Source organism: Pelophylax lessonae, assembly GCF_965119305.1.
Source record: "Pelophylax lessonae genome assembly, chromosome: 1".
Taxonomy (NCBI): domain Eukaryota; kingdom Metazoa; phylum Chordata; class Amphibia; order Anura; family Ranidae; genus Pelophylax; species Pelophylax lessonae.
Genome location: NC_138768.1, coordinates 3,652,968 through 3,680,136, shown reverse-complemented (window position 1 = coordinate 3,680,136; position 27,169 = coordinate 3,652,968). Strand labels below are relative to the sequence as shown.

General features: G+C 45.8%; 2 protein-coding genes and 1 long non-coding RNA gene across 3 annotated transcripts in view; all 3 read right to left on the bottom strand.

Annotated features, from left to right (window-relative positions):
* LOC309550758 (uromodulin-like) overlaps nucleotides 1-27,169 on the bottom strand; it is a gene marked incomplete at its 3' end in the record, with an annotated part of 100,116 nt that overhangs the window by 63,770 nt on the left and 9,177 nt on the right. The gene's annotated exons all lie outside the window — the stretch shown is intronic.
* Nucleotides 7,245-12,318, bottom strand: LOC309565050. Its single transcript, XR_014225778.1, has 3 exons — nucleotides 12,069-12,318; nucleotides 9,844-9,926; nucleotides 7,245-7,316 (listed from the first exon to the last, which is right to left on the bottom strand). It is a non-coding gene; the product is annotated as an uncharacterized lncRNA (long non-coding RNA).
* On the bottom strand, nucleotides 14,301-26,374 carry LOC309565035 (pancreatic secretory granule membrane major glycoprotein GP2-like). Its single transcript, XM_082269771.1, has 5 exons — nucleotides 26,314-26,374; nucleotides 24,769-24,899; nucleotides 20,397-20,639; nucleotides 15,999-16,152; nucleotides 14,301-14,534 (listed from the first exon to the last, which is right to left on the bottom strand). The coding sequence occupies exons 2-5, from the start codon at nucleotides 24,852-24,854 to the stop codon at nucleotides 14,352-14,354; spliced, it is 666 nt and encodes a 221-aa protein (XP_082125897.1). The 5' UTR covers nucleotides 24,855-24,899; nucleotides 26,314-26,374; the 3' UTR covers nucleotides 14,301-14,351.

Here is a 27,169-nt window from a genome sequence, read left to right as displayed (position 1 = left end):
CGGGGATATGTCTCAGTCAGGCAGCATTATACACATGGACGTACATTGTGATGATGATGATGTTGTACCTGCTGCTGCTGCCTTTGCTGAGTTGTCAAGTGAAGCGGCTGATGATGACGATGTGTCTGTGGATGTCACCTGGGTGCCTGCTCGAAGAGCAGAAGAAGAGGGGGAAAGTTCAGATGGGGAGACAGAGAGGAGGAGGAGACGAGTTGGAAGCAGGGGGAGGAGGTCATCGCAAGGAGCTAGTGGCGCAGTCAGACAGCATGTAGATTCGGCACCCGGGGTCAGCCAGACAGCACGCCAATCAACGCAAGCTGTTGCCACCACCAGAATGCCGTCCTTGCAAAGCTCAGCAGTGTGGCATTTTTTTTGTGTGTCTGCCTCTGATATCAGCGATGCCATTTGTAACCTGTGCCAAAAGAAACTGAGTCGTGGGAAGTCCAACACCCACCTAGGTACAACTGCTTTGCGAAGGCACATGATCTCACATCACAAACACCTATGGGATCAACACATGAGTAAAAGCAGCACACAAACTGAAAGCCACCATCCTCCTCCTGGTCCAGCATCTTCAGCCACGTCAACCACTGCTGTCCTCCATGCCCCCTATCAACAACCCGCCCCTCCGCCTCTCACCTTCAGCAGTTCCTGCTCGTCACCTGCCCACAGTCAGGTGTCTGTCAAGGAAATGTTTGAGCGTAAGAAGCCAATCTCACAGAGTCACCCCCTTGCCCGGCGTCTGACAGCTGGCTTGTCGGAACTCTTAGCCCGCCAGCTTTTACCATACAAGCTGGTGGAGTCTGAGGCCTTCAAAAAATTTGTCGCTATTGGGACACCGCAGTGGAAGGTACCCGGCCGAAATTATTTTTCACAAAAGGCAATCCCCAACCTGTACTCTATTGTGGAAAAGGAAATCATGTCACGTCTGGCACACAGTGTTGGGGCAAGGGTCCATCTGACCACTGATAGCTGGTCTGCAAAGCACGGTCAGGGCAGGTATATAACGTACACTGCGCATTGGGTAAACCTGCTGGCGGCTGCCAAGCATGGAATGCGTGGCTCTGCTGCAGAGGAGTTGGTGACACCGCCACAACTTGCAGGCAGGCCTGCTGCCACCTCCTCTACTCCTCCTACTCCATCCTCTTTGCTAACCTCCTCGGCTGAGTCCTCTTCTGCTGTTGCGTCTTGCTCCACACCAACTGCACCCCCCCAGCTCCCCAGGGGCTATTCCACATGCCGGATACGACAGTGTCATGCTGTCTTGGGGTTGACTTGCCTGAAAGCAGAGAGTCACACCGGGCCAGCACTACTGTCCGCCCTCAACGCACAGGTGGATCAGTGGCTGACCCCGCACCAACTGGAGATCAGCAAAGTGGTGTGTGACAACGGCAGCAATTTGTTGGCGGCATTGAATTTGGGCAAGTTGACACATGTGCCGTGCATGGCACATGTGTTGAATCTGATTGTACAACGCTTTGTGCAGAAGTACCCAGGCTTACAGGACGTCCTCAAGCAGGCCAGGAAGGTGTGTGGCCATTTCAGGCGTTCCTACACGGCCATGGCGCACTTTGCAGATATTCAGCGGCGAAACAACATGCCAGTGAGGCGCTTGATTTGCGACAGCCCGACACGTTGGAATTAAACACTGCTAATGTTCGACCGCCTGCTCCAACAAGAAAAAGCGGTCAACGAGTATTTGTATGACCAGGGTGCTAGGACAGCCTCTGCGGAGCTGGGTATTTTTTTGCCACGTTACTGGACGCTCATGCGCAATGCCTGTAGGCTCATGCGTCCTTTTGAGGAGGTGACAAACCTAGTGAGTCGCACCGAAGGCACCATCAGCGACATCATCCCATATGTTTTTTTCCTGGAGAGTGCTGGATCAGGCCGTAGATGAGCGTGAAGAGGAAGAGGAAGAGTTGTGGTCACCATCACCACCACCAGAAACAGCCGTACCATTGCTTGCTGGACCTGCGGCAACACTGGAAGAGGAGTGTGAGGAAGAGGAGTCAGAGGAGGAATGTGGCTTTGAGGAGGAGGAACACCAACCACAGCAGGCATCCCAGGGTGCTCGTTGTCACCTATCTGGTACCCGTGGTGTTGTACGTGGCTGGGGGGAAGAACACACCTTCAATGACATCAGTGAGGACGAGGAATTGGACATGAGTAGCTCGGCATCCAACCTTGTGCAAATGGGGTCTTTCATGCTGTCATGCCTGTTGAGGGACCCTCGTATAAAAAGGCTGAAGAAGAACGACCTGTACTGGGTGGCCACGCTACTAGACCCCCGGTATAAGCAGAAAGTCTCTGATATGTTACCCAATTACTGGCAGTCGCAAAGGATGCAGCAGCTACAAAATAAGTTGAAAAGTATGCTTTACACAGCGTATAAGGGTGATGTCACAGCACAACGGGAATCCAACAGGGGAAGAGGTGAAAGTAATCCTCCTCCTACCACCACAACCACGCCGGCAAGGACAGGACGCTTTACAGACGTCTTGTTGATGGAGGACATGCGGAGCTTTTTTAGTCCTATGCATCGCCACAGCCCTTCAGGGTCCACCCTCAGAGAACGACTCGACCGACAGGTAGCAGACTACCTTGCCTTAACTGCAGATATCGACACTCTGAGGAGCGATGAACCCCTTGACTACTGGGTGTGCAGGCTTGACCTGTGGCCTGAGCTATCCCAATTTGCCATTGAACTTCTGGCCTGCCCCGCTTCAAGTGTGCTGTCAGAAAGGACCTTCAGCGCAGCAGGAGGTATTGTCACTGAGAAGAGAACTCGCCTAGGCCAAAAAAGTCTTGATTACCTCACGTTTATTAAGATGAATGAGGCATGGATCCCGAAGGGACTGACAGTGGGGGATGCATTTGACTAAAAAAGGCCTGGTGATGACTGAGATGCCTTGGCCTAAAAATGGTCCACACGCTGCTGTCTTTAATTATTCTCTGCATGCCGGATGACTTACGTGACGTCTCCGCCACCAACTACGGTTCAAGCCGCAATGTTTTAGTGCACTTTCTGCCTTGAAAACCTCAATTTTTCAGGCCGCTGCTACAGCAGCGGCTGCAACAATACCTACTTTTTCATGCATGTGTACATGCCTAATTTTTCTGGCCTCTTGTGCTACACTGTGGCTGCAAAAAAACAAAAAAAAAGGCACATACATGTGTCAATTCCCCTTCGTGATCGTTACCTTGTCGTGGTGAAGGGGCTGGCGTATCACAATGAAGCGATCACCTCTAGGAGTGTGTTGGCACACCCCAGATGATAAGGTCGTTGCTTCATTGTGTACAGACCAAAAGCGATCCGCAGGATAATTTTTCATAGAAAAAACATTCATTTTCTTTCATTCTTTCTGCGGAGCTGGGTATTTTTTGGCCGCGTTACTGAATGCTCATGAACAATGGCTGTAGGCTCATGCGTTCTTTTGCGGAGGTGACAACCCTGGTGGTCAGTCGAACCCAAGGCAACATCATCGACCTCATCCCATATGCGTTTTTTCTGGAGCGTGCCCTGCGAAGAGTACTGGATCAGACTGTAGATGAGCATGAAGAGGAAGAGTTGTGGTCCCCATCACCACCAGAAGCAGCCTTGTCGTTGTCAATTGCTGGACCTGTGGCAACGCAGAGAGAGGAGTCTGAAGAAGAGAAGTCAGAGGAGGAAGGTGGCTTTGAGGAGGTGGAATACCAGCCACAGCAGGCGTCCCAGGGGGCTTGTTGTCACCTTTCGGGGACCCTTGGTGTTGTACGTGGCTGGGTGGAGGAAGAGACCTTCAATGATGTCAGTGAGGACAAGGAACGGGACATGGCTAGCTTGGTATCCAACCTTGTGCAAATGGGGAGTTTGCGGTTGTGCAAATGGACTGACTGACTGTTGTTAAACGGGGAGTTTGGTCTGTCAGAGTTTGGTCTGTCACTGTGAAGCGGGCGACGGGCGTAACCCTTACACTACTTGACCGATAAAACATCATACCTGATCGTATACACACACTGGATGTTTTAAAGCACGTTATTCCAAACAATTTAGGAATGTTAGGTGATTTATGCCCTTTATGGATCAAAACCCGACTCTGCGTCAACTACGTAATTTTCCATGGGAGTTTTGCCATGGATCCCTCTCCGGCATGCCACAGTCCAGGTGTTAGTCCCCTTGAAACAACTTTTCCATCACTATTGTGGCCAGAAAGAGTCCCTGTGTGTTTTTAAATTCGCCTGCCTATTGAACTCTATGGCGGTTCGCCCGGTTCGCCGGTTCGCGAACATTTGCCGATGTTCGCGTTCGCCGTTCGCGAACGGTGAATTTTAGGTTCGCGACATCACTATTGATGAGCTGCATGCAGTTCCCTATTCTGGCTGTAGCTGGCAGTCTTTCACCTTGGTTGAGGAAGGAATCTCTACCCAATGACATGAATCTAGAGGGCAGACGCAGAGAGAAGATGGATCTGGGGGGTTTATGGGTGCATGTAGTAAATGGTCCCTTTATAAGTTGATGAGCTGCATGCAGTTCCCCGTTCTGGCTGTAGCTGGCAGTCTTTCACCCTGGGTAAGGATGGAATATCTACCCAATGACATAAAACTAGAGCTGCAGCCGCAGAGAGCAGAGGGATTTGGAGGTTTATGGATGCATGTAGTAGAAAGTCTCTTCTTTATAAATTGATGAGCTGCATGCAGTTATCTGGGCGTTAGCTTTAGAATGCAGTCTGTCGCATTTCACGCATTGATTAGCACTTTTACTTTGCTTTTTATTATAATCGTAGAAACAGATTTCAGTTGGGGGGGGGGGGGGGGCAGAGGAATTTATTCTGTACATGCAGTGAAAGGTCTCTTCTATATAAGATATAAGTTGATGAGCTGCATGCAGTTCTCGGTCCTTCCTGTAGGCTGCAGTCTTTCACCTTTCACACATACATGATCCCTTGTAGTTGGCTTTAATTACAATCTTAGAAACGTGTTTCTATTGGTGGCTTACAGCAGAGGGAATCATTGGTTTATGCCTCCATGCAGTGACTGATATCTATGTAAGTTGATGAGCTGCATGCAGTTTTTTGTCCTGGCTGTGGCCTGCAGTCTGTGACCTTCCACATATAACTTTGACCTTGTAGTTGACTTTTATTGCCATCATAATGTTTTTCAGCTGGGGCTATAGAGCCAAAGGATCCAAATAAAAGTGCCCCTCCCCATTCATGGATCTTGGACCTCCCCCGAGGTACGAGGCAGACACTTAGGATGGATGTACACAGATATCTCTATATAGAAGGAGGGTTGAGGGCCGGGCCCCATATTATGCTGATACCAGTCTATGTGATCTCCAGCATTTGGGCTGGGGTTAAGGTGATCAAATAAAATTCCCCCCTCCCCCATACATGGATCTTGGACTGCCTCTGAGGTACGAGGCTGACACTCCAAAGATGGATGTACACTGATATCTTTATAGAAGGTGGGCTGGGGGCCGGGCCCGTGTTACACTGATACCAGTCTATGTGATCTTAGCATTGGGCTGGGGATTAAAGGAACCCAAATAAAAGTGCCCCTCCCCCATACATAGATTTTGGACCTCCCCCGAGGTACAAGGCTGACCCTCAGAGGATGGATGTAGACTGTTATCTCTATAAAAAGAGGGCTGGGGGCCGGGCCCCGTGTTACACTGATACCAGTCTCTTTGATCTTAGCACTGGGCTAGGGATTAAAGGAACCCAAATAAAGTAGCCCCTCCCCCATACATGGATCTTGGACCTCCCCGGATGTACAAAGCTGGCCCTCTGGTTATCTCGATAGGAGTGCTGGGGGGCCAGACCCCGTGTTACACTGATACCAGTCTATGTGATCTTAGCATTGGGCTAGGAACCCAAATAAAATTGCCCCTCCCTCATACATGGATCTTGGACATCCCCCGAGGTACAAAGCTGGCCCTCTGGATATCTCAAAAGAAGGAGTGCTGGGGGCCGGGCCCCGTGTTACACTGATACCAGTCTATTTGATCTTAGCATTGGGCTAGGAACCCAAATAAAATTGCCCCTCCCCTATACATGGATCTTGGACCTCTCCTGAGGTATGAGGCTTACACTCCAAGGATGGAAGTGCACTAATATCTCTATAGAAGGAGGGCTGAGGGCTGGGCCCTGTATTATACTGATACCAGTCTATGTGACCTTCAGCAGTTTAATTGGGGAATAAATGGACCCAAATAAAAAGTCCCCTTTCCCTCATACATGGATCTTGGACCTCCCCCGAGGTATGAGGCTGACACTCTGAGAAGGAATATAGACTGTTATCTCTATAAAAGGAGGGTTGAGTGTCGGGCCCTGTGTTACACTAACACCAGTCTATGTGACATTCAGCATTGGGCTGGAAGTTAAGAGGACCCAAAAAAAGTCTACCCCTCCCCCTTACATGGATCTTGGACCTACCCTGAGGTACGAGGCTGACACTCTGAGGATGGATGTACACTGATATCTCTATACAAGGAGGGTTGAGGGCTCCGGTCCCGTATTAAACTTATATCAGTCTATGTGACCTCCTGCATTGGGCTGTTGGGTTAAAAGAGACCTAAATGAAAGTCCAGCCCCTCCCCCATACATGGATATTGGCCCTCCCCCGAGGTATGAGGCTGACACTCTGAGGATGGATATACACTGATATCTCTATAGAAGGAGAGTTGGGGGATGGGCCCCGTATTATACTGATACCAGTCTATGTGATCTCCAGCATTAGGCTGGGCTTAAAGGGACCTAAATAAAGGTGCCTCTCCCCCATACACCATCCCAGGGCCAAGGGCCCCCCTTCACCCCACTACACAGGTTACAGGTAAAGGGGTCAAGAATATGGGGGTCTAACTAAGCACCTACTGTATACCACAGCGATTGAGGTCTTTCCTGCGCTCTGATTGGACAATTTCTTCACTTCTTGAAGACACATTGTAACAAGTTACACTGAGGAGAGCTTATGTGTCTTTTACTTGACCATATATGGACATAACCCCACCTACCATGGGACAAAAGGAACTCCAGGGTGTCAGAGACGTTACTGAGGGGGCGGAAGGGCATTTATCAGAGGCTCCGCCCTCTTGGGGATTCTAGAATCACAGCCCAGGGGCCCGGTTTGGATTCCAGCTGTACTGGAAGATAATGATGGGAGGGGATTGCCTATATTAGGATATATACACCCCTCCGGCTGTGATGGCGTCACGTGACCAGAACTCACCATACAGAATAAAGTTAGAGGATATCTGTACATTGTATCAGACATTTTATTGGTTGTTTAAAATAAAGTCGCCTGTTCTTTAGAAAATGTTCAGAACGATGGAGGACCTGCGGGAGGAGAAAAAGGAAGTATATAAAATATCAAATATCAGAGGACAATGACTAAGCTACTGCTATGTCAGAGCTACTCGGGGGGTTTATAGTGGTCCAATCACACTACTCGGATCAGTAGACAATCACTGCACTACTGCTATGTCAGAGCTAATTGGTGGATTAAAGAAGTCCGATCACACTATTAGGATAAATACAGATTAATCGATCAAATTCATTATTATGATATGTGGCATGTGTTGTATAGTGACGAAACGCGTCGATTTGGTGGTTTGGTAAATATCGCCTTGCTAAGGTTACCTACATCAGTGGAATTGTCTTTTTACCCTCAATGGTGTTCCCAGACACCAACATCACTTCCTGTTCACCTACAGCAACCCCCCCCCCCCCTGCCACAGCAAAAAAATGTAATCAATATCCAAATGCGACCACATGGGGAGCCCTGTGTTCCATCTATTTATTGATCAAATGGATCTCTTATTAATTAATCCCTAGAGATCTGAGTCATTATGTAGCTTGTCTTCATAAACTCATTGGGGAAGAGATGGTTTCTTCTTCACAGAGAAAGTGGGAAGGTTCCTGGCTCTCTGCCACCAATGACCAGCAGGGGTGTCACATTCCAAACCTCTAATTGACTGAGGCCACCTCTGCTGGAAGCTGCCTAGCTATCCTCAGCCACCCTCAGAAATACATGTCAGTGGTCCAGATGGCTCTTGTGTGTCCTCCTGGCCATAAGGAGGGTGGGAACACCAAAATATTGCTGATCAGTCTGGGTGGGGAGGTCCTTTAAATGGAGGAGGGATCAGTTATGTCATGCTGGGGAGATCCCCTCTCATTTCCTAAAGAATCCCCCCTTAGTGGGGACACCAACAACAATTGAACCTTCCAGACAGGGCCGGCGCTAACCTAGGCATGCGCCTAGGGCGCAACTTAGCAGGGGGCACCAGTGGAGCTTGACCCGAGGTAAGTGACTTACCGTAAGTCACTGAAGGGGTGTTAACCGGTGGCGGCCGGCCCATCCATTAGGGGCGCAGGGGCGCCGTCCCCCCTATACATGCGTCCGGCCCCCTAATCTACATGAAGCATGTGATTGGAGCCAGAGGCTCTAATAGGCTTCAAAAAAGGGTGGGCTCAGGGCGCAGGGCACTGCGCCCTGAGCCCACCCAGTTGTGTGACAATAGCGAATTAATATTTGCTATTGCCACACTCATTCTCCTCCCGGGCTGCTGAGAGGGGACATGGAGGAGACTGAGGGGGAAGCCGTCGTCCGGAGGAACAAGGTGAGTGAACTGGTGCCCGGGGGTGGAGGGGGATATGGTGTGGACTGGACTCTGGAGTGACGGGGGGGGGGGGGCCATGGCCAGGTCCATCTGCCCCCCCCCCCCAACCGACGGAGCACCAGCCGCCACTGGTTTTAACCCCATCAGCAACTTGAGATGGGGGGTTGGAGAGAATATCGAGGGGGGGGCGCCAATTTTTATTTTGCCTAGGGCGGCAAAAATCCTTGCACCGGCCCTGCTTCCAGGAGATCCAACAACATTCAAACCTTGGAGAAGACCTAGAGGCGGGCTTGAAATGTGAAAATACAGAAGACTGGTTGATAAAAGGTTGGAGGCTTTCCTAGAATCTATAATGGGGTTGGGATCCGGGATTCATTTGGAAGGAAATTGAGATCCATAGTAAAGTGAAGTGGATCGAACGTTATCAGATGATATTTAGGAAGAAGTGAGGGTTTCTCCTCTTGGATAGTCTTATCTCTGGGATTTAGACAGGTTCTTATGGATGAAGTGCGGGGTCCCTGATCTGGCTGGTATGCACATTGTAGACACTGATGAGGAGGCTCCTCCCACCCAGAGGAACCTGGCCATTCAGCTGGCTAGGGGGGGGGGGGGGTTATTATCTGTAGTACCAACCTGCCAGCCCTGCCTGTGATGGTAGAGCAGAGCAGGTCCCCGGGGGTATGGGCAGTCTGGTCCCAGATTTTATTTTCTCCTTCACTATGACACAAATCAGCGGGTTAACGGCTATCTGAAATGGGTTTTCATTTTGGATTGCGCGGGAAGAGTTTTTAATACTAGTGGTGTCCCTGCTGAGGAGAGTCACACTACATTGTCTTGTTGTCACCAAGACATGAAATATAACCCTATAGGGTTCTCACTGAACCAGGAGGTGGGGAGAAAGTTTCCAATGAGGACATCTGATCCAGAGACAATTTTCTATAAGGGGATTTCGTTTTATGAGACATCCAGATGGCTGCACTCCTAGGAACTTTCAAAAACCATCTTTGTTTGCTACAAATATGAGTGCATCGGTTAGGTGGTGAGATTAGGTCATGAAGAAGCACTTCATTATTGTGAAACGCGTTGCCACCTCCTGCTCTCTCTCTCCCGGTGTGTGCCCTCCTGGCTGTTTTTGCAATAGGAGTGCAGCCATCTGGAATTCTTCACTAGTATATGAAGTTATGAGCTGAGCTAGCCTAGAACCTGTCTTGTCTGGTGAGTTAGGGTTCCAGTTTTCAGCTCACCTACAGCAGCAGTCGGTCTTTGTTTATACCGATCCAGGATTTCCCTTTGCGTTGAGAGATTTCCGCTCACTTCCTGTTGTGTCCTGGAGAGAAGATTGGAAATCTCATTAGGAAAAGCCTAATAATTCCTATTTTACCCAAACATACTGACACTCTGGGGGACCCCATATTGGCACCTCTGGGGATCCCATACTAGCATCTCTGGAGATCCAATACTGATACCTCTGGAGACCCCATACTGGCACCGCTGAAGACCCCATACCAGAACACTGACACTCTGAGTGATGCTATACTGACACTTCTGGAGACCCCATACTGGCACCCCTAGAGACCCCATACCAGAACACAGACTCCATACTGACACTCTGAGTGATGCTATACTGGCACCTCTGGAGACCCCATACCGACACCTCTGGAGACCCCATACTGGCACCGCTGAAGACCCCATACCAGAACACTGACACTCTGAGTGATGCTATACTGACACTTCTGGAGACCCCATACTGGCACCCCTAGAGACCCCATACCAGAACACAGACTCCATACTGACACTCTGAGTGATGCTATACTGGCACCTCTGGAGACCCCATACTGGCACCCCTGGAGACCCCATACTGGCATCTCTGGAGATCCAATACTGACACCTCTAAAGACCCCATACCAGGAACCTAACAATTACTATTTTACCCAAACATACTGTCACCTCTGGCGACCCCATATCAGAACCTAACAATTCTTATTTTACCCAAGAATACTAACACCTCTGAAGATACCATACTGACACCTCTGGAGACCCCATACCAGAACCTAACAATTCCTATTTTACCCAAACATACTGGTACCTCTGGCGACCCCATATCAGAAACTAACAATTCTTATTTTACCCAAACATACTGACACTTCTGAAGATACCATATAGACACCTCTGGAGTCCTAATCGTAGCACTTATGAAAACCTCATGCCAGCATTTCTGGAGACACCATACCAACAACTCTGAAGGACCTATGCTACCAACTCAGGAGACTCCAGTTGGAGACCTCTGCAGACCCCCTATTGACACTCTGGGTGACCCCATCCTGGAACCTCTAGGGACTCTATGCCAACACCTTTGAAGGCCCCATACCACCACCCCTGGAGACCCCATACTGACATTTCTGTAGATACCATACTGATAGCTTTGAAGTTCTCATACTGGCATCTCTAGACACCCTATACTGACAGCTCTGCAGTCCTCTTACTGGTACCTCTGAAAACTCCATACTGCACCCCCTAGAGACACCATACCAACACTTCTGAAAGCCATATACCGCCACCTATGGAAACTCCATACCAGCACTTGTGGATCCCTATACCACTACCGCTGGAGACCCCATGCTGACATTTCTAGAGATACTATACTGGCACCTCTGGAGTCCTCATACTAGCACTTATGAAAACCCCATGCCGGCATTTCTGGAGACATCATACCAACATCTCTAGAGTTGTCATACCAGCATTTCTGAAGATACCATACCAACACCTCTGGAGGCCCTAAACTGCCACCCCTGGAGACTCCACTTTGGCACTTCTGGAGACCCCCATACTGACACTCTGGGTAACCTCATACTGGAACTGGAAAATCAACACACATAAGGCTCCTGCAAAGCTTCATTAAAGCTTCAAAAAAGCATCAAAGAAGCATTAAAAACAGAGCAAAAAAGCATGTTGAAGGGGTAGGCGCAAGTCTAAGCGTAAGTCTAAGTGTAAATGAGCCCTCATAAACTGTAAGTAGCATGTGATTGGGCTTTCTTGATCCTTCCCATTGGTACACCTCTACCAGACAGGTCTGACCAAACACCAAAAACAGGCAGACACTAGACAGAGAATTTGCCAACCAATCAACAAAATAATGAATACTGTACAGTGAAACTATGGGAATATGGGAATATGGGGATATGGGAATATGGGAATATGGGAATATGGGAATATGGGGATATGGGAATATGGGGATATGGGAATATGGGAATATGGGAATATGGGGATATGGGAATATGGGAATATGGGAATATGGGAATATGGGGATATGGGAATATGGGAATATGGGGATATGGGAATATGGGAATATGGGAATATGGGAATATGGGGATATGGGAATATGGGGATATGGGAATATGGGAATATGGGAATATGGGAATATGGGGATATGGTACAGCAAGGAGAAGAGAATGATCCCATTAGAACTTACCTTCACATAGCACATCCATGACTGGCAGTGGGTGCAGAAAGCAGAGATGGCCCTTTGGACAGCGGGATAAGAGCTTCTCCAGGCTGATCCCTCTGAATGTATCCTGCTGGGAGTCTCACTCAGGATGCTGCACACGATATCAGCAGCTGTCAGCCATATTGTGCAAAACTATAAATACAAATCGCAGTGTGTCACATATGTGAAGACGAAGACCAAGGGACTCGCACAGGACAATTTATAGAACACTTACCGAATAGACAGCCAATGGTTTCTTCATATAAGATGCATATTACAGATGAGCCAGATGGTCCTTTTGCAGCTGAGGGAAGGAGACTTCTGAGGACATCAATCAGATGCAGATACAATGTGTTGAGTTCCCTCCATACATATTAGTGCTCCGAGCTTGTAAAATCGCATTTTTAACAGGTATGATTTGGTGGTTCTCAGGAATCGCTGTGAGATGGTAGGTCCCAAAATTCGGAACTGTGACCCTTTGTGTTTAGGCTTAGCAGGATGGGGGAGGGGCTGGGCAGCCTTAGCAATCAGATGAGGTTTTACGACCCCATTATTTGCTACCCCAAGGTCTTGGCCAGCGGTGTCTACATTACCAGTGCCTCATGGACATCAGATTGTCAACCTACCTGACCAAACACTGGGTCAACTGGGAAATGCCAATCTGGTGTCCATCCAATGAAACGGACGCATCGTCTTTCCACATTGTGTCAAAGTTTTCTTAATGCCTTAATACCTTCATACTGACCTCTGACCCCACAACACCTCTATCCCAATCCTTGGCCTTCATCAGGGCTATTGTAGCACTGATGCCTCATTGGAGTCAGAAGTCATGTGACTCCTGCCATGATACAGGTCATGCGTTTATTAGGAGTCAGCTTTTTTTAAATGATATTTACACCTAAGTTAATTCTGTTTATCAAGAGACAGAAATTTATAGGCTTCTCGGATGACAGGTCCACTTTGATATAATTATTCGGTGTTCATAAACTTTACCGCGTCGGCGTTTCATATTTTAGATTTTTTAGTTGTTTTTAAATATTCTTCTTTTTGATTGTCCTGGCACGATCGGCGATTTTATTTTAAGTGGTTAGTATGACAAGGAGAAATCAGTGCGAGGGAGAAAACATGTAGACAAGGACAGACAAGGACAGACAGGGACAGAGGAGGACAGGACTGAGGTCAGGACTGCAGACAGGAGAACAATAGAAGACATATTGTACAAACACAACAATGGCTGCTCTGGATGAGCTACCATATAATGTTCCATAACCCAACAATGGCTGCTCTTGGTGACCGCCCCATATAACGTCCCATAACCCAGCATTGGAATGGCCACTCTGGATGACCCGCCATATAATGGGCCATAACCCAACAATAGCTGCTCTGGATGACCCGCCATATAATGGGCCATAACCCAATAAGAGCTGCTCTTGGTGATGTCCCATAACCCAACAATGGAATGGCTACTCTGGATGACCCGCCATATAATGTACCATAACCCAACAAGAGCTGCTCTTGGTGATGTCCCATAACCCAACAATGGAATGGCCACTCTGGATGACCCGCCATATAATGGGCCATAACCCAACAATAGCTGCTCTGGATGACCCGCCATATAATAGGCCATAACCCAACAACAGCTGCTCTTGGTGATGTCCCATAACCCAACAATGGAATGGCTACTCTGGATGACCCGCCATATAATGTAACATAACCTAACAATGGCTGCTCTGGATGACCCGCCATATAATGTGCCAAAACCCAACAATGGCTGCTCTTGGTGTCCGCCCTATATAATGTGCCATAACCCAACAATGGAATGGCTACTCTGGATGACCCGCCATATAATGTCCCATAACCCAACAATGGCTGCTCTTGGTGATTGCCCCATATAATGTCCCATAACCCAACAATGACTGCTCTGGGTGACCCGCCATATAATGGGCCATAACCCAATAATGGCTGCTCTAGATGACCCACCATATAATGGGCCATAACCCAATAATGGCTGCTCTAGATCAGTGGTCCTCAACCCTGGCCTACAGGGCCCACTAACAGGCCAGATTTGCAAGATAACTGAAATACATCCCAGGTGATATCATTTGCTGCTCAGTGATTGCAGTACTCTAGTCTGCATCTCCCCAAGGTAATACTTAAAATCTGGCCTGTTAGTGGGCCCTGTAGGCCAGGGTTGAGGACCACTGCTCTAGATGACCCGCCATATAATGGGCCATAAACCAACAATGGCTACTCTGGATGATTCACCATTTATTGGGCCATAACACAACAATGGCTGCTCTGGGAAACCCGCCATAAAATGTGCGATAACACAACAATGGCTGCTCTGGGTGACCCGCCAACAATGGGTGTTGCTCTTACTGAGTTACCTTTTATCCTCAGGTCTAGTTGGAGTTGTGTGACCCCCATGCTGAAAAACTGCGATTCCTTACACTGCGGAGAGAAGAGAGAGGAATAAATCATCACTGGGGAAAACACACAAAATATGGATTTTTAGCATTGCATCCGAGTGGCTGGAAATGGCCCCCAATGGATCTCATAGATCTGACACACCAAACTACATAGACTAGGATCAGCCGGCCCTTACAACGAATCTTATAGAAACACTGATGCAGTGAACATCATAGACTGGGGTCAGTTGGCCCCTACAATGGATCTTATAGAGACACTGATATGGTAAGCTCCATAGATTTGGGCCAGCTGGCCCCTACAATGGATCTTATAGAGACACTGATGCAATAAACTCCACAGAATGGGATCAGTGGGCCCTTACAATGGATCTTTTAGAGACACTGATTCAGTGATCTCCATAGATTGGGGTCAGCCAGCCCCTACAATGGATCTTATAGAGACACTGATGCTGTGAACTCCATAGACTGGGGTCAGTTGGTCCCTACAATGGATCTAGTAGAGCCACTGACACAGTGAACGCCATAGACTGGGGTCAGCTGGCCCCTACAATGGATACAATAAAGACGTTGACACAGTGAACACCATAGACTGGGGTCACCTGGACATTACAATGGATCTTATAGAGACACTAATGTAGTGAACTCCATTGACTGGGGTCAGTTGGCCCCTACAATACATCTTATAGAGAAACTGATGTAGTGAACTCCATAGAATGGGGTCAGCCAGCCCCTACAATGGATCTTATAAAGACACTGATGCTGAGAACTCCATAGACTAGGGTCAGTCGGACCCTACAATTGATCCCTTAGAAACACTGATGCAGTAAACTCTATAGACTTGGGTCAACTGGTCCCTACAATGGATCATATAGAGACACTGATGCAGTAAACTCCGTGGACTGGGGTCAGCTGGTCCTTACAATGGATCTAGTAGAGACACTGACACAGTGAGCTCCATAAATTGGAGTCAGCCATCCCTTACAATGGATCTTATAGAGACACTGATGCAGTGAACTTCATAGATTGGGGTCAGCTGGCCCTTACAATGGATCTTATAGAGACACTGACACAGTGAACTCCATAGATTGGGGTCAGCCGGCCCCTACAATGGATCTTATAGAGACACTGATGCAGTAAACTCCATAGACTGGGGTCAGCTGGCCCTTACAATGGATCTTATAGAGACATTGACACAGTGAACTCCATAGATTGGGGTCAGCCGGCCCCTAAAATGGATCTTATAGAGACATTTACACAGTGAACTCCATAGACTGGGGTCAGTTGGCCCTTACAATGGATCTTATAGAGACACTGATGCAGTAAACTCCATAGACTGGGGTCAGCCGGCCCCTACAATGGATCTTATAGAGACACTGATGCAGTAAACTCCATAGACTGGGGTCAGCCGGCCCCTAAAATGGATCTATTAGAAACTCCATAGACTTTAGCAGTGCAGCTACTCAGGAATTCCCTGTTGCACACTCACCGCAGTGCATTCTTCTCCACCATTCACACAAAGCCGGGCATCACAGAACAGATATAAGGTGGTGAAATCCTGGAACTGTGAGGAGCTGATCTTCATCCTGACCTCTCTGGAGTTCCCATTCTGTATTATCCGGGTCATGCTGTCAGTGGCACACCTACAGACAAGAAAAGAGATATGGGCTCAACTAATGTTCTAAAGGCCGGCTCAACAAATGACAAGATCATCGACAAAGAAAAAGAAATATGGCACCGGGTCTGTGCTGTGCAGCCTGTAACAGATCTGACCACTAGGGGTGCGCAAATTTCTAAATTTCCATTCCCAAAAATTTTGGAAAATTGGAAAGATTTTGGCAAAATGCATTGGAGTCAATTGGGAAGGTGAAATGGTTTCGTTTTTGGTGGTTCAATGGGGGTTGGGGGGCATAAAGCAGAATCCTCAAGGTCTGTGTATTTTAAATGAGAGTGTTTAATTTCCCACCAGAGAATGTTTGGTGAAAGTCACTGCCATGATCAAGCCAAGAGTGAGTAAGCCTGGATCTAATTTGAAAATGACAGTACGGGTCTCTCATGATCCAGTCATTGCAGAATGAATTCAGAATGTACGTAGCATTCTAACAATACAGTGTGCAAGGAAGGCCAGATGTTTAGGGTAGGGTGGCTTAGACACCAGTCTATATGTCTTCATCCCAAAGAGCACAGTCTAGTGGTAAATGTTCTTAGCAAACGCGTGTATTCTGATCTTCACAATTTTAAAACGTTTATTAACACTTTACTCCAATCCTGTGAAGTACTCCATCATACAATATCCTGCAAGAGCTTGGGTGCACAGAGTTATTAATAATTTGGGCTTTCATGATGGTTCTGGTTCTTCTAAGTGTAAATTTTGGTCTTCACAAATAGCAGAACAACAGCCGAGACCATTACGTTTTCTATAGATGGATCGAAATTCGGCCAGTTCAGCAGGGACTGGCTACGTTTCGATCCCTCTATGGCAATTTCTATTCGAAAGCAGCTTTATGGTAAAATATGAAGGAGTTATTCATAATTTGGGGTTTATTGTGTTTCTGGTTCTTCTAGGTGTAGAGTTCGGTCCTCACAAATAGCAGAACAACAGCTGAGACCATTACGTTTTCCATAGATGGATTGAAATCCGGTCAGTTCAGCAGGGACTGGCTAAGTTTCAATCCATCTATGGCCGGTTTTGTTCGAAAACAGCTTTATGGTAAAATATGAAGGAGTTATTCATAATTTGGGGTTTATTGTGTTTGTGGTTCTTCATGGTGTAGAGTTCGGTCCTCACAAATAGCAGAACAACAGCCAAGACTAAGTTTTTCCATAGATGAATCGAAATTCGACCAGTTCAGCAGGGACTGGCTACGTTTCGACCCCTCTATGGCAATTTCTATTCGAAAGCAGCTTTATGGTAAAATATGAAGGAGTTATTCATAATTTGGGGTTTATTGTGTTTCTGGTTCTTCATGGTGTAGAGTTCGGTCCTCACAAATAGCAGAACAACAGCCAAGACTACGTTTTCCATAGATTTATCGAAATTCAGCCAGTTCAGCAGGGACCAGCTGAATTTCAATCTATCTATGGCCAGTCCTGTTTGCAAGCAGCTTTATGGTAAAATATGAAGGAGTCATTTATATTTGGGTATTTATGGTGGTACCAATTCGCAGGGCTGTATCTTGGCCTAGGGCGGCACTTTGCAGGGGGGCAGCAAAAAAGCTGCACACCGCATGAAAAAAAAAACAGTCTCCTCCCGTCTCCCGCACAAAAAGGGTCCCCACCAGCTAGCCCTACACTTTTAGTTTAGTGCCAGTATTATGGGGCGAATTGGGCCAGAGGGCAGGGTCCAGGAGGCAAATCAGTCTGGTACCCCTATAAAGCAGTTACACTGCTACCTGCCAGTATGATAGGCTGCACTAATGGGCACTGATAGGCTACACTGGTGGCCACTGATGGGGCTGTATTGATGGCCACTGATGAGGCCACACTGACATGCTGCAATGATGAGGCTGCACTGATGGGCAGTAATGAGGCGGCACTAATGGGCACTGATGAGGCTGAATTTATGGGAGCTGATAAGGCTATGCTGATGGGCACAGATAGACTGTGGTTGTGGTCTGTGATGTACAGATTACATGGCGGGTCATAAACAGGAAGGGGTGTGGCCTTTACTGGAAGGGGTGGGTCATATTTAAATTAGGGGGTGCACAAACTTAGTCAGGCCTAGGGCAGCACAAAACCTAAATACACCACTGCCAATTCTTCTTCTGTAGGTGTAAAGATTGGTCTCAACAAAAAGGGGAGCAACAGCCAAGACCATTAAGCTGGCCATGTATGGATGGAACTTCAGCTGATTTGACCTGATTGGAAAGCCCGTGTGAAAGGGGCCTTAGGGTAACATATGAAGGCTCATTAATAATTTTGGTTTTTATGGTGGTACTGGTTCTTTTTATAGGTGAAAACTTTAGTCTCCAGAACAATAGTCGTAGCCATTACGTTGGCCATAGGTGGATCGAAATTCAGCAGGGACCAGCCAAACTACGATCCATCTATGGACAGTAAAGTTCAAAAGCAGTTTTATGATAAAAAATTAAGGAGTTATTCATAAATTTGGGTTTTATAGCGTTACTGCCTGGTTCTTCTATATGTAAAGTTTGGTCTCCACAAATAGCAGAACAGCTATGACCATTAAATTGGCCATAGATTAATCAAAATGCGTCCGGTTCAACAGGGACCGAATTAATCCCGATCTGTTTAAGTAAGGCCGGTTCTATTTGAAAGCAGCTTTATGGTAAAACAGGAAGGATTTATTAATAATTAATAATTTAGATATTTATGATGGCATTGGTTCTTCTAAGTGTAAAGTTTGTTCTCTACAAATAGCAAAACAAGAGTTGAAACCATTAAGATGGCCATAGATGAATCGAAATTTGTCTGGTTCAGCAGGGACAAGCCGAATTTTGATCTATCTATGGCTGGCAGGGCCGCTAATAGGGGGGTAGCACCTGCCCACCTATACGGGGCCCAGGCCCTATCAGTTCAACATGGGGGCCCAGAGCAGCAGGAGTGGGTGTAGTTATAGGAACCAATCCTCCCTGTGTTTACAAATGCTTCAGTTTATGAATGAACAGGGAGCTCCTGTATAGATCACTTCCTGTTCATTCACTCTGTAGCTAGCACTGCATAGAAAGAATTGAGGAATATATGTCCTCAATCTCTTTCTCTGTCTTAAAAGTAAGATGCTGGTTGTCTGTTTGACCACTAATATTTCATCAACCCCCCACAGGGCTGTTCCAAAATGTAGAAAATAAAAAAAAATTGTTAAAAAAATAAATAATTAAGGGCTTATTCTCACAGGTATTCTGGTTGCATGAATGAGTGGTTTGTTAATGCCACTGGAGCAACCTGTTAGGCTTGATTCACTATTCCTGTCATTTAAGCTGGACGGGGGCTCCATGCTTTTTACCAGCAGCCCTGGTGGCCAGTCCAGTTCAAAAGCAGCTTTATTATGTTTTGTTTTTTATTAAAAAAAAAAATCTTTATTTTTTTATTTATTATTCATGTATTCATTTTTTGTTTATATAAAAATCCCTTCAAATGAAAATATTGGGACATAGACCGATATATATATATATATTTATAAATATATAAACACACATATATATATATATATATATACATATATATATATATATATATATATTATATATAAAAATATATATATATATATATATATATATAAAAATATTAATAAATATATAAATATATATAAATAAATATATATAATATATATATATATATATATATATATATATATATATATATATATATATAAATATATATAAATATATATATATATATAAAAATATAAATAAAAATATAAATATATATATATATATAAATATAAATATATATATATATATATATATATATATATATATATATACTGTATATATATATATATATATATATATATATATATATATATATATATATATATATAAACCCTTTATTTATTTATTTTTATTATTTTTTTTTTTATTTACTTTTTTACATAACGACCCTTTATTTTTATGTATTTATTATTTTATTAATTTATGTTTTGTTTTTTTTTCTTTATAAAAAAACCCTTTATTTTTTATTTATTAATTATTTATTTATTTTTTTATATAAAAATCCCTTCAAATGAAAATATTGGGACATAGACTGATGCAGGTTATGGCGAGAACGGTGAACTTCAAAACCTAAAAGCTATAACCTGCACAACCAAGACATTGCTGAGATGTTAAATAAAATGCTGTGGTAATAAAGTGGTTAAAAGTGATGCACTATGGGTAGATTCTTTGGGTATTCGCTCATTCTTATGGACACCAAAGGACATCAGACTCACCCCTGTGATATAAGATGGAGAGCCTTGTCGTTGTTGCGATCAGCGGTAGGGCTGGCGGTGCAGTCCTGTAGTCGGAGAACGTAGGTATCCCCATCCGTGGGGTAGACGTACAGCGCCACGTAGATTTCTGATCCCAGGACCATTTCACTAGCTGCATAGGAAGTCCTAAATTGTGGATCTTTGTAGGCAGCCATGGTGAGGGGGATCAGACTCATCCCATTCGCTCCGGATATCACCACCGTCCTGGAGAAACAAAAACCATCAGACTGGTGACATCTCACAGATATCTGTGTTCATCCAACCACCACCTACCACTGCTTGTTAATGGAACCACTCCACCATCATACCTCCTGCCCCAACCTTTATCTGTGGATTATATTACATAGTTACATAGTAGTTGAGGTTGAATAAAGACAACAGTCCATCCAGTTCAACCTGTGTAGGTGTGTGTGTCAATGGCGTGATCATTTCCCATATCCCTGAATATTGTGTTCTTTAAGATGTACATCCAAGAGTCTTTTAAAAGTATCGATACTCTCCGCTGATACCACCAATTGTGGAAGAGAGTTCCACATTCTCACAGCCCTTACAGTGAAGACCCCTTACGCAGCTTAAGGTTAAACCGCCTCTCCTCTAATCTCATTGTGTGGCCATGTGTCCTCTTACACTGCTTGAGACTAAATAGTTTATTTCCTATGCTGGGATCACCATTGAGGTATTTGTAAATCTCTACCATGTCCCCTCTCAGGCGTCTCCTCTCCAAAGAGAATACATTTAATCGCTTCTCGTAATTTAGGTCCTCCAATCCCCTAATCAGTTTAGTTGCCCTTCTTTTGGACTGTCTCCAGTTCCAGCACATCCCTTCTGAGGATTGGTGACCAGAACTGGACAGCATACTCAGTGGCGGAGCTAGACTTTTAAAACAGGGGTGGCAAAGGGGTGGCTAGGTATTATTTTGGGGGGTCAATATACAAAGTGTAATTTAGTGTCAGATTCGTCCACCACAATGTCGCAGTCCCTCTAATGATCGCTGCCATTACTAGTAAAGACAGGATACAGGTGGTGGTGATCAGAGGATACAGACAGGATACAGGTGGTGGCGATCAGAGGATACAGACAGGATACAGGTTTGCCCCCAATGATTATTGCAGAGTGCCACAGCAATGCCCCCAATGATTATTGCAGAGTGCCACAGCAATGCCCCCAATGATTATTGCAGAGTGCCACAGCAATGCCCCCAATGATTATTGCAGAGTGCCACAGCCTTGCCCCCAATGATTATTGCAGAGTGCCACAGCCTTGCCCCCAATGATTATTGCAGAGTGAGACAGCAATGCCCCCAATGATTATTGCAGAGTGCCACAGCAATGCCCCCAATGATTATTGCAGAGTGCCACAGCAATGCCCCCAATGATTATTGCAGAGTGCCACAGCAATGCCCCCAATGATTATTGCAGAGTGCCACAGAAATGCCCCCAATGATTATTGCAGAGTGCCACAGCCTTGCCCCCAATGATTATTGCAGAGTGAGACAGCAATGCCCCCAATGATTATTGCAGAGTGAGACAGCCTTGCCCCCAATGATTATTGCAGAGTGAGACAGCAATGCCCCCAATGATTATTGCAGAGTGAGACAGCAATGCCCCCAATGATTATTGCAGAGTGAGACAGCAATGCCCCCAATGATTATTGCAGAGTGCCACAGCAATGCCCCCAATGATTATTGCAGAGTGCCACAGCAATGCCCCCAATGATTATTGCAGAGTGCCACAGAAATGCCCCCAATGATTATTGCAGTGAGACAGCAATGTCCCCAATGATTATTGCAGTGAGACAGCAATGCCCCCAATGATTATTGCAGAGTGCCACAGAAATGCCCCCAATGATTATTGCAGTGAGACAGCAATGCCCCCAATGATTATTGCAGTGAGACAGCAATGCCCCCAATGATTATTGCAGTGAGACAGCAATGCCCCCAATGATTATTGCAGAGTGCCACAGCAATGCCCCCAATGATTATTGCAGAGTGCCACAGAAATGCCCCCAATGATTATTGCAGTGAGACAGCAATGCCCCCAATGATTATTGCAGAGTGCCACAGAAATGCCCCCAATGATTATTGCAGTGAGACAGCAATAACCCCCAATGATTATTGCAGAGTGCCACAGCAATGCCCCCAATGATTATTGCAGAGTGCCACAGAAATGCCCCCAATGATTATTGCAGTGAGACAGCCTTGCCCCCAATGATTATTGCAGTGAGACAGCAATGCCCCCAATGATTATTGCAGAGTGCCACAGAAATGCCCCCAATGATTATTGCAGTGAGACAGCAATGCCCCCAATGATTATTGCAGTGAGACAGCCTTGCCCCCAATGATTATTGCAGAGTGCCACAGCAATGCCCCCAATGATTATTGCAGAGTGCCACAGAAATGCCCCCAATGATTATTGCAGAGTGAGACAGCAATGCCCCCAATGATTATTGCAGAGTGAGACAGCAATGCCCCCAATGATTATTGCAGTGAGACAGCCTTGCCCCCAATGATTATTGCAGAGTGAGACAGCCTTGCCCCCAATGATTATTGCAGAGTGCCACAGCATTTGCCCGCAATCATTGCAGAGTGCCAGCGTCGTTCCCCCCCCCCCCCCATGAGACCGGCTTACTTACCTCACGGACGGACGGTCATCACAGCAGCTTATCATCGGTCCGCGGCTCCCTGCATCTTCTCAGTCCTCCCGCCGGCGCCTCCTCGACCAATGGCACGGCATTTGCCATTCGGCCAATCAGGAAGCGGTAGGACCCGCTCCCTGATTGGCCGGAGGAGGATCCATGTGACAATAGCGAATTTTCATTCGCTATTGTCACAGAATGGGCGGGCTCGGCTTCGGGACGCACTGTTCTGCTGCTCCCTGACCCTGGCCGCCAGCTTAGAGGGATCAGCCGGTTCTGCGAACCGGCTGATCCCATCCCACCACTGCCTGTGATTCCTCCGCTGCCAGCCTGGATCGGGGTGGCAACAGGGGTGGCAGGGACTTTTTCTGGGGTGTCAATTGACACCCCAGCTAACCCTCTGGCTCCGCCACTGAGAATACTCCCAATGTGGGCAGACCAGAGTTTTATAAAGTGGTAGGATTATAGCTTTACTGTATCTCTGGAATATATCCCCTTCGTTATGCATGCTAATATTCTGCCGGCTTTGACAGCTGCAGCTTGACAATGCATGCTATTACTAAGTCTATCTTCCACTAGGACCCCCAGATCATTCTCCATTCTGGATTCCCCCAGAGGTTCCACCCCAGAGCATAATTTGCATTTATGTTTTTAGCCCCCAAGTACATTACCTTACATTTCTATACATTAAATCTCATTTGCCATGTAGTTGCCCACTCTGTTATTTTTTTCAGGTCATTCTGTAAGATTTCTATATCTTGATGAGAAGTTATTGCCCTTCCTATCTTTGTGCCATCTGCAAAAACTGAGATTGAGCCAATGTTCCCATCCTCTGTATTATTTATGAATACATTTAACAGAATTGGTCCTCGGACTTAGCCTTGGGGGGCCCCACTTACCACTCCAGACCAGTCTGAGTACACGGTATTTATCACCACCCTTTGGACACACCCATGTAACCAGTTTTCTATCCAAGAACAAACCTTGTGGTTGATGCCTGCAGACTTTAGCTTGTAGATTAAGCTTTTATGAGGAACTGTATCGAATGCCTTTGCAAAATCCAGATACACCACATCCACAGGTCTCCCCCCATCTAGTTTACAGCTCATCTCCTCATAGAATGTTAACAGATTGGTTTGGCAAGAACGCCCTTTTGTGAACCCGTGCTGATTACTGCTGATGATACTGTTGTCCTTAGCAAATTCTTGGATATAGTCCCTTATCATCCCTTCCAGCAATTTACATACTATTGATGTCAGGCTGACCGGTCTACAGACCCTGTCTAGATCACAGCTCACCTCCTCGTAGAATATTAACAGATTGGTTTGGCAAGAAAGTCCTTTTGTGAACCCGTGCTGATTACTGCTGATAAAACTGTTGTCCTTAGCAGATTCTTGGATATAGTCCCTTATCATCCCTTCCAGCAATTTACATACTATTGATGTCAGGCTGACCAGTCTATAGACCCTATCTAGATCACAGCTCACCTCCTCGTAGAATGTCTGATTTCCCTGTCTGTTTTCCAGTTGTCACCAGAGGGACAAAACCCAGTAAATGTCCTTCAGACCAAAAACCCCTTTCAGGCTAACTGGGGGGATTCCTTTACATCCGGGACCTCATCTACCGCTGTTCTTACAGCCATTTCTACTACTTTGCTTAACATAATAAATTCCTCTAAACAATGTATCAGGTTCCTTACCGAGCGAGGGGGTTCGTCCATGTGAAGAGCGGGCAGGTGATGTTAAAGATGATTGGATTGGCGGTAACACTGGAGTTTACATGCATGCCGATGTTGATGGTGTTGGTGATGAAGAGTCTCGATCCATCTTCCTGAAATCAGAGGACAGTGATGTAAATATACTATAAGAAAATTGGGTGAGAATTTTGGTACGACTTTCATATAGTGTGTACACACCTTTCTACAGCCGATTCCGACTTTCTGAAAGAAAATTTCCAAAGGGACAAACTCCAAAATATTTCTCGTACCAGAACAGAACAAACGATTTTCACTTAACCACTTCTGGATACGGCACTGCGTTACTATACCTGACAATTGCGGGGTAAAGGATCTATACTGGTATGGACTGGGTAATGTGTTAGGATCTATACTGGTATGGACTGGGTAATGTTTTAGGATCTATACTGGTATGGACTGGGTAATGTGTTAGGATCTATACTGGTATGGACTGGGTAACATGTTAGGATCTATACTGGTATGGACTGGGTAACGTGTTGGGATCTATACTAGTATGGACTGGGTAATGTGTTAGAATCTATACTGGTATGGACTGGGTAATGTGTTAGGATCTATACTGGTATGGACTGGGTAATGTGTTAGGATCTATACTGGTATGGACTGGGTAATGTGTTAGGATCTATACTGGTATGGACTGGGTAATGTGTTAGGATCTATACTGGTATGGACTGGGTAATTTGTTAGGATCTATACTGGTATGGACTGGGTAACATGTTAGGATCTATACTGGTATGGACTGGGTAATGTGTTATGATCTATACTGGTATGGACTGGGTAACATGTTAGGATCTATACTGGTATGGACTGGGTAACGTGTTGGGATCTATACTGGTATGGACTGGGTAATGTGTTAGGATCTATACTGGTATGGACTGGGTAATGTGTTAGGATCTATACTGGTATGGACTGGGTAATGTGTTAGGATCTATACTGGTATGGACTGGGGAATGTGTTAGGACCTATACTGGTATGGACTGGGGAATATGTTAGGATCTATACTGGTATGGACTGGGTAATGTGTTAAGCTCTATATTGGTATGGACTGGAAAATGTATTAGGATCTATACTGGTATAGACTGGGTAATGTGTTCTTACAAATTGTGAACTTTGGGTCTAATACACACATCACAGCAACTATTACAGTATCTGCTAAGAAAAAAACAGACTTTTTGCTACAGAAGATACAAAGTAACATTGTTTATAAACATTGATCAGACGAGAGATGGAGAGATACAAAGTAACATTGTGTATAAACACCAAAAAGCACCTTAATACCCTGTTATATACATTATATATAACCTTTTATATTTCCTGCTGACAGTTTTTTCTCTCTGGATGATATGTAATCACAAAGCTGGCCGGACAGAATGCCGTATCCTCTGACATACAGACAGGTGACATTTGTGTATCTCAGGTGTGGATTTGTAGGTGTTGGTCTGGAGATCGGTTACATTGTATATTTATGGAGTGAATGTGATCCATCCTTACCGTTACCGTGTTCCCGCACCAGTCGGGTGTCGTCGGGACTTGCAGGGCGAGGACTTTCTGCCCATTGGCGATGTTGGGAAGGAGGAAGGTGCAGCTGTATGATGGATCCCTCAGATGAATAGATGTGAGGTCATAACCCAGAGAGGAGAGCAGACATTGGCTGACAGTGACCGTCATCACATCATATGTACAGCTCAGCGCAGGGTGGAAATCAGCAGCAGCTGCGGACACAAGGGGGCGCCATGTTTTATATCACATTTCCCAGCACACTCACCACCACCTAGTAGTATTGGGCGAACGGTTCAAGGCAAAAAAAAGTTCAACTGTTCTGCGAACAGCCGAATTTTGCAGGTCACTCAGTGGGATGTTCACCCGAATTCGCGACCAACAATACAGTGCACACTGCACAGCGCATTCTAAGCCCTGATTGGGCAAAGCTTTGCCCAATCAGGACACAGTAAATAGCTGGTTGTTAACCACTTAAGGATCGGGCCTTTTTCTGACACGTACAAGGTAAAATCAGTATTTTTTTGCTAGAAATTTACTTAGAACCGCCAAACATTATATATATATATTTTTTAGCAGAGACCCCAGAGAATAAAATGGAGATGGTTGCAATACTTTATGTCACACCATATTTGCACGGCGGTCTTACAAACACAATTTTTTTTTTGGAAAAAAATACACTTTTTTTAATTAAAAAATAAGAAAACAGTAAAGTCAGCCCAATTATTTTCTATAATGTGAAAGATATTGTTACACCGAGTAAACTGATACCCGACATGTCAATTGTGCACGTTCGTGGAATGGCGACAAATTTAAAAATCTCCAAAAATTTCTACAGGTCTCCAGTTTA

Coding starts and splice junctions, on each gene's coding strand:
- LOC309565035 (XM_082269771.1), bottom strand. CDS start 24,854: ATGCATGTAAACTCCAGTGTTACCGCCAATCCAATCATCTTTAACATC. Junction 20,640..24,768: donor TGGACGAACCCCCTCGCTCG/GTAAGGAACCTG, acceptor TTGTTTCTCCAG/GACGGTGGTGATATCCGGAG. Junction 14,535..15,998: donor GTGGAGAAGAATGCACTGCG/GTGAGTGTGCAA, acceptor TTCTCTCCGCAG/TGTAAGGAATCGCAGTTTTT.